The 6,799-nt window shown below is 45.0% G+C and overlaps 1 protein-coding gene across 5 annotated transcripts in view; it reads left to right on the plus strand.

Annotated features, from left to right (window-relative positions):
- Kiaa1211 (KIAA1211 ortholog) overlaps nt 1–6,799 on the plus strand; it is a 223,943-nt gene that overhangs the window by 186,712 nt on the left and 30,432 nt on the right. For 3 of the 5 annotated variants that reach the window (XM_021210808.2, XM_029545229.1, XM_029545230.1), the window contains one exon: nt 4,935–5,070. The exons of 1 other annotated variant lie outside the window; for it this stretch is intronic. In XM_021210808.2, the coding sequence (XP_021066467.1) occupies nt 4,951–5,070 (120 nt within the window). In that variant the 5' untranslated portion in view covers nt 4,935–4,950. Of the gene's footprint in view, nt 1–4,934; nt 5,071–6,799 lie in introns of those variants that run through there. One more of the 5 variants, XM_029545231.1, reaches the window with a different exon arrangement.

The following is a 6,799-nucleotide window of genomic DNA, read 5'->3' on the forward strand; positions in this document are numbered from 1 at the left end:
GATATGGTATTGAAGGGTGTGAGGTAAAGGTGTATGGGACACAACCTAATTGTATTTTGGATAGGTAATACAAAGACTGGCCATCACACTCTTAAAAAAAAAAACAACCTAGCAAAGTCTCTGTTTATAAGATGATTATAATAAAAATAATTTCATCTCATATTCCACCAGCAAGAAAACAGAAGATAAAGATTTTTAATACCATTTATGAAAAAAATCAAACCCACCAGGTATGTAAGAATAAATCTATCAGGATATGTTCAGGACCGCTGTTCAAAAAAGTACTAAAGCATTCCCAAGAGAAACAAAAGATGTCAATCCTAGATTTTGTAGCGCTAATCCCAGACTGAAAGTAATTGCAGGAACATTGGGGGGTGGGGGAGAAGGGGGAGGAGAGGGAGGGAGAGGTGTTGCAGGAAATAGTAAAAAGATAAAGAGCAGGCACATTCCTGTGCTTGTGCAGGCAACTCTCTGCCTCGGCAGCCTGACTGGCCGCGCACTGGCGGGCAATGGCCGGCCTGTTTTCATCTCATGGAGACTCTGACTCAGAACTCTACAATCTCTCCACCCGGCTCACTAGGTTCCCACTGGTGGGTCGTTACCACGCCAGCCCCATGCTTCAAATCCCCCACCGCCTTTGTGGTGCACCTCTGTCAAACCTACAAATTGCCACCGTATCTTTCTCTCTTGAACCCAGATGAGCCGCTGTGTAAAGGAAAACGCAACACAAACTTAGTTCAGAAACAATGGTAACAATCTCTGGGCGCAACAACTCAAACCTAATCTTGTCAGCCTTAGTAAAACCTGATTCCTCCGGTGGTGGTGAATCCTTGCAGACCCCCCGCCACAAAACCAGGAAACTCTAGCAGCTACATCTCAACCTTCTGCTGTCCCCATTCCAAAAAAGGACCTAACTCTCTTCTGCTTCCTCTCATCCTCCATCCAACCCGGAAGTCCCGCCTACTCGCCCAGTGATTGGCTCCTTTATTCATTAGGTGACTGGTTCACAAGAACAGCACCAGGCCCACCCACAACAGAGAGGGAGAGGAGGGGGAAGAGAACTGGGGAGAGTAGGATTTGATTTGTATAGCAATGCAGAGAGGCAGGATAGCGTCTTGGGGGAAAACCCAGAGCAGGGCTGAAAACACATTAGGGAGTAAGACTTAGAAAGGGTAAGACAGAATGGGCTCATTTCTGTATTGGTTTGTGGTTTTGTTTGTTGGTTGTAGTTTTGTGTTTGTTATTTGTGTCTTTGAGACAGGGCCCCAGTGTGTAGCCCCAACTCATCCTTAGGGCAATCCTCCTGCCCCTGTGTCCTGAGTTCTGGGGTTACTGTCACAAGCTACCATACTCAGGCAGGGTGGGCTTGTTTTTCTTTGTAAAAACAGACAAGCAGACTGAGGGCACAGAGCTAGGACCAGAATCACCAACAGTCTCTGTAATCACTGGCCTTTGAGCTTCAGTTTCCCATCTGAAAAGCAGGCTTAATCATGGATCCTACATGTAGGTTTTAAATATTACAGCAAGATGATGTAAATACTTCAGTAATCACACACACACACACACACACAATGACTTATTGTGTCTAGCTAGAATTACTATTAGCACCATATTTCTTTATAATTGTTATAATAAATAATCTAGAATCAGGAATGCTGGATATCAAATGATGGGGCCAGCACAGCAAAGCAGGTGCCAGTTCTTAGCCTACATACAAAAAAAAAAAAAAAAATTAACAGGGACACACATGCTAAGAATTTCATGACTCAGTCAAGACAGACATAGTGGCTGTTACGATACCCAGGTGGTGTTATGTCCTGCACACAGAACTCTAAGACATTAGTGGACATCTATTAAGCATCAAGCATGGAATTGCACGTGGACACATACACATCTATATGAATAGTAGAGAGTCTGCGTATATATGTAAGAGCACCATGCAGATGGGTTGGGGCAATAGCTCAGTAAAGTGCCTACTGTGTGTGCATGAGGTCTTGAGTTCAGGACTCAGGACCCATGTGAAAGGCCATGCCTGGAATCACGCACACTGGTAATGCCTGCACTGGGGAGCCTCGAGGAGCCCTGGGTTATCCTAGCCAGCATCACCCAATGGACAAGGTGCAGGACGCAGTGAGAAACTCTGGCCCTAAAAATAGGTAGACGGCTTGTGAGGCACAGCACGCCTTCTGGCCTCTACATGCATGTGAACACACATGCACTTGCATATATACACACTAAAAATAATTATAATAATTTAAATAAAAATTTTAATAGACCTTGTAGAAATGAATTGCCTCTTCTCTTATCTGAACTTTAGCTGGAAGTCTGAATTTAGGAGAGAAAATATGGAAAGGTTTAGTCCCATTGATTGAAAACTTTATTTCCTGATGTCATTGGACAGACCTGGAAGTTCATTTTTTAACCTTCAATAAAAATATAGTATTATCTGCCAGGCGTGGTGGCACACGCCTTTAATCCCAGCACTTAGGAGGCAGAGGCAGGTGGATTTCTGAGTTCAAGGCCAGCCTAGTCTACACAGTGAGTTCCAGGACAGCCAAGGCTACATAGAGAAACCCTGTCTCAAGAGACATATATATATATATATATATATATATATATATATATATATATATATATATATATNTATATATATATATATATATATATATATATATATAACCATTTTTTCTTTTTTTTTTTACTGTAATAAGGAATATATGGATGAAGAGGGCATCCGATCCCATTAAAGATGGTTGTGAGCCACCATGTAGTTGCTGGGAATTGAACTCAGGACCTCTGATAGAACAGGCAGTGCTCTTAACCACTGAGCCATCTCTCAAGCCCCGCACCGTTTCTTAGAATTGGGAGATGGTGAGAGATTTCATTTCACTTCATACCTCCAAAATCAATAATGTGCCATGGTTCACAAACCAAGCTACTGCCCTGTAAGACCTCCTGAAGGCAGAACCATCATTCAACTTTATCTCCAGCCTTCCTGGCATGACTTCCTCTCTCATACCTCTCTCCTTCTTGGCTGGCCATACTCTAGTACTGTCTCTAAGATAGATAAGCTGGCTGGCATGGGATTTCATTCCATCAGTCACTCTGCCAGCTCAACCTCGGTGCCACAACATTAACAGTCTCATGTGAGGTCTCATCACACCAGAGGTTACATGGCTACTTGTTCACACAGGCTCTCACTCAAGCCTTTTGGCCTTGAACCTCAAGTTGTTCTTTAGCATGCCTCCTTCCTGCAATTCAGCAAATTAAATGCCATAGTTGAATCAGTCTTCCCAGCTCCATCTAGACCTGGGTGGAGGAACGGTTCACCTGCAGTGCAATGTGGAAGGATGTGTAGAAGGTGCCTCCAATGCTCTCCTGCCCTTGGTCTCAGAGACAAACTCCCTTTAAGGTTCTTCTCTAAGGAGGGAGGATGAGGTGGTGCTCTCTAAGCCGTTGTCACCTGGCACCATTGAAATGGGCTTCCTTGCCATAGGAAGGATAAACTGCTCTGTCTGCCAGAATAAGGACCAGTTGTGTCCTGGGGCTTCCTTCTCCTGAGCTCCCCACTGTGTGTGTCTCTCATCAGGTAGACAGATGGCCACAGACCTTTGAGGTGCAACCCAATAGCAGGGAAGTGTCTGTTTTTCTCTTCTTTTCCATACTAGAGATTAAGCCTAGGGCATTGTGCATCCTGAGCTCTCTGCTAACTAACATTGTCTTCCAGTAAGTGTAACATTGTTTCAGCCTGTGACAAATTACCTGAGTTCCTAGAGTGCTGGGTACATAGAATAAAGTTTGTTGTATTCGGTTTGTGAAGCTTGACAATTCAAATTGCATGGTGCTGGCCCTGCTTAAGGTCCCATGGTCACGTTGGGTCACTGGATGGTATCATAGCAGCATAGATATAAACCAGAAGTGGATGCTTCTTCTTCTTCTTTTTTTTTTTTTTTTTTAAGATTTTCATTTATTTATTATTATAACTAAGTACACTGTAGCTGTCTTCAGATGCACCAGAAGAGGGCGACAGATCCCATTATGGGTGGTTGTGAGCCACCCTGTGGTTGCTGGGATTTGAACTCAGGACCTTCGGAAGAGCAGTCAGTGCTCCTACCCGCTGAGCCATCTCACCTGCCCCCGAAGTGGATGCTTCTTACACTGTGCCTCACCTGGGGGTGGAGGGGAAGCTAACATGTGGGGGAGGGCTAGACTTCTTCCTTTTACTCATCCTGGAGAACTATGGTCTCATGGGAATTGCATCAACTCCTTGACACTGTTCACAATGACCTCACCTCTTAAAGGTTTTAGTACCCCCTAATGCTAGTACAATGGGGACCAAGCTTCCAACACTTGGAGCCTTGATCTCAAACCACAGCCAAAGCATAACAGTTTTTGATGAACTTTGCAAAACCTGTCCAATGGCTTGTCCGTGGGTTTCTCTCCACACCCTTGGTTGTATTCTTCAAACATTGATAGTCCCTTCTTCCAAAGGCTTTGCTCTGTATATCTGCACTGCAGTCTGATTGAAAGTAAAAGACACCCATTTAGGTCTGTCCACCACTTCATAAGTGCTAGTTAGCAAGAATTTCTGGACTGAGCCTGATAGTCACAGCTCAGCTGGGCAGGTCCTCCAGTTAGAAGTTCAGCACCATTGGTCCTACAGATAAATACCTTGCTCCAAGTTCTTTCTCCCTGTGAATGGTTCTGAGAAAGATTGTTAGGACCACGTTCTCCCGTTCCCATGGGAACCTTTTGTCTATCCTGCTCCTTGCTAACCCTCTGCAGGAAGGCTGTGTGGCGTAGAAGGACTTTCTAAATAAGCTAAGAGATGTGGGCCTTTGAGGCAGGGGTGGAGGGAGGTGGGACCCAGAAAACTGAATCTGGAGAAGTCATTTATCATCCTAATAAAATGAAGCACATGATTTGCATTCCAGGTCCTTCAACTATTCTATGGGAGCACGGGCGTTCTCCCATGACAGTATTTTTATCCCTGATGGGGGAGCAGAAAGTGAGCAGACAGTTCAAGCAATGTCACAGGACAACATCCTGGGCAAAGTCAAAACTCTTCAGGTAAGGCAGCTTGAGACTGGAGGATCAGAGCCAGAGGAGCCCAGCCCACCCCCATCCTCTGTGGAGGGAAGTGGAAGAGTCCCTGGCTGGTCCTTGAGTGATGGAGTGGGAGGGTCAGAGGTCACTTCAGGAGAGAAAGCTTTAATTTCTTAGACCTCACTCAGTTCCCCGTTAAAGATGCACAGTCTGCTTAGCACTGTCATACCGTCACCTCACCCCTGGCTTGTCCTCTCTCCTCTCCTCCAATTGTTGCTTCCTGTTTGACTGGACATGCAAACACGTCCCTAAGAAACGCTACGAGGCTTGTGTGGGGGGAAAGAGTTCCTAACCATTAAGTTGGCTGAGCTGCTATCCAGAGTCTGCCTTGCTCGCTTCCAGCGTGTGAGTCTCCAGCATGAGGTGGGGAGATGAGAGACTCTGGTGTGTCTGTAAATGCAGCCCCCAGCCCGCCTTGTCTAGAAGGAACCATTAACGTTGACGTAGCTGATGACTCCCTAGCAGTGAAAACTTGGTAAAGCAATGCTATCCCAAGTGTAGTGAAAAGAATGGATCCAGGAAAGGTTTCTAAAGAGAAACAAAGACTGTCATTATGTAGGGTTGTGCCATTGCTCAGAAACATTTCCCCCTCACCAGGAATCAATGCCAGGGCAAGCAACTTCTCTGAGGTGTGGGTGCCTAGAGATGACCTAAACCAGTGGTTCTCAACCCCTTTGGAGGCTGAATGACCTTTTCACAGGGTTGTATATCAGATATTTACATTGCGATTCATAACAGTAGCAAAATTGCAGTTTTGAAGTAGCAACAAAAATAATTTTCTTTTTGGTCGGGCATCACCATAACCTGAGGGACTGTATTATGGAATGACAGCATTAGGAAGGTTAAGAACCCTGCTGGAGACTTTGAACAGAGGGCTCTGAGTTACCCTGTCTCATCTGACTATGTCTACAGCAGTGAATGTATGAGAAGAAAAAAAAAAAAGCAAAATAAAGAAACAATGGTGGTCCAAGAACTGAATGATACAAAGAAGCATTATACTCAAAAGTAACTTTTCTATCATTTTACCTGTACTTGTTTGTACTGGGCACAAGCTGTGTATTTTATGGCCTGCTGTCACACACTCAGTGCAAGGTGGTGTATGAAAAACCAGGAAGTAGCCAACACCCTGGAGCCACACCCAAGCTTGCCTAGATCTTTATGCCTGCAGTCACCACTGACCAAGGAAGGCCAGGTCCCTGCCAGCAGAACCAGCCCAGTCTGGCTTGCAAATGCCAACACTTGATAGGGGGGTTCCTTCCTTTTGTTCCTGCTGGCTGTGGTCTTGTACTTTGAGACTGGGAAGAAGCAAGCCGACACTTTCCACACACGTTGAAGAGAGAGAACAGTAGTAGTCGGGGGGAAGCACTACCCCATTTCCCTCTCCCAGTCTTTTGATTACCAAAAGTTCGGAGCCCCTGACCTATCACACCCCTTTACTAAGGAGAATGATGTGCAGAACTGAGTCCACGAAATAGCTGTATTTTCACAGGGGCTTCAAGAAATTCTTTGAAGGGTGGATACTAGCCTGATGCCTTTAGTGATATCTGCTCTGTAACTTTTACCACATACCACTGCCACTTTAAAAAGTGGGTTTAAACTATGTTCATAGCAGCCTTATTTATAATAGCCAGAAGCTGGAAAGAACCCAGATGTCCCTCAATAGAGGAATGGATACAGAAACTGTGGTACATTT

The sequence above is a fragment of the Mus pahari genome, chromosome 13 (genome assembly GCF_900095145.1).
Source record: "Mus pahari chromosome 13, PAHARI_EIJ_v1.1, whole genome shotgun sequence".
NCBI classification, from domain to species: Eukaryota; Metazoa; Chordata; class Mammalia; order Rodentia; family Muridae; genus Mus; species Mus pahari.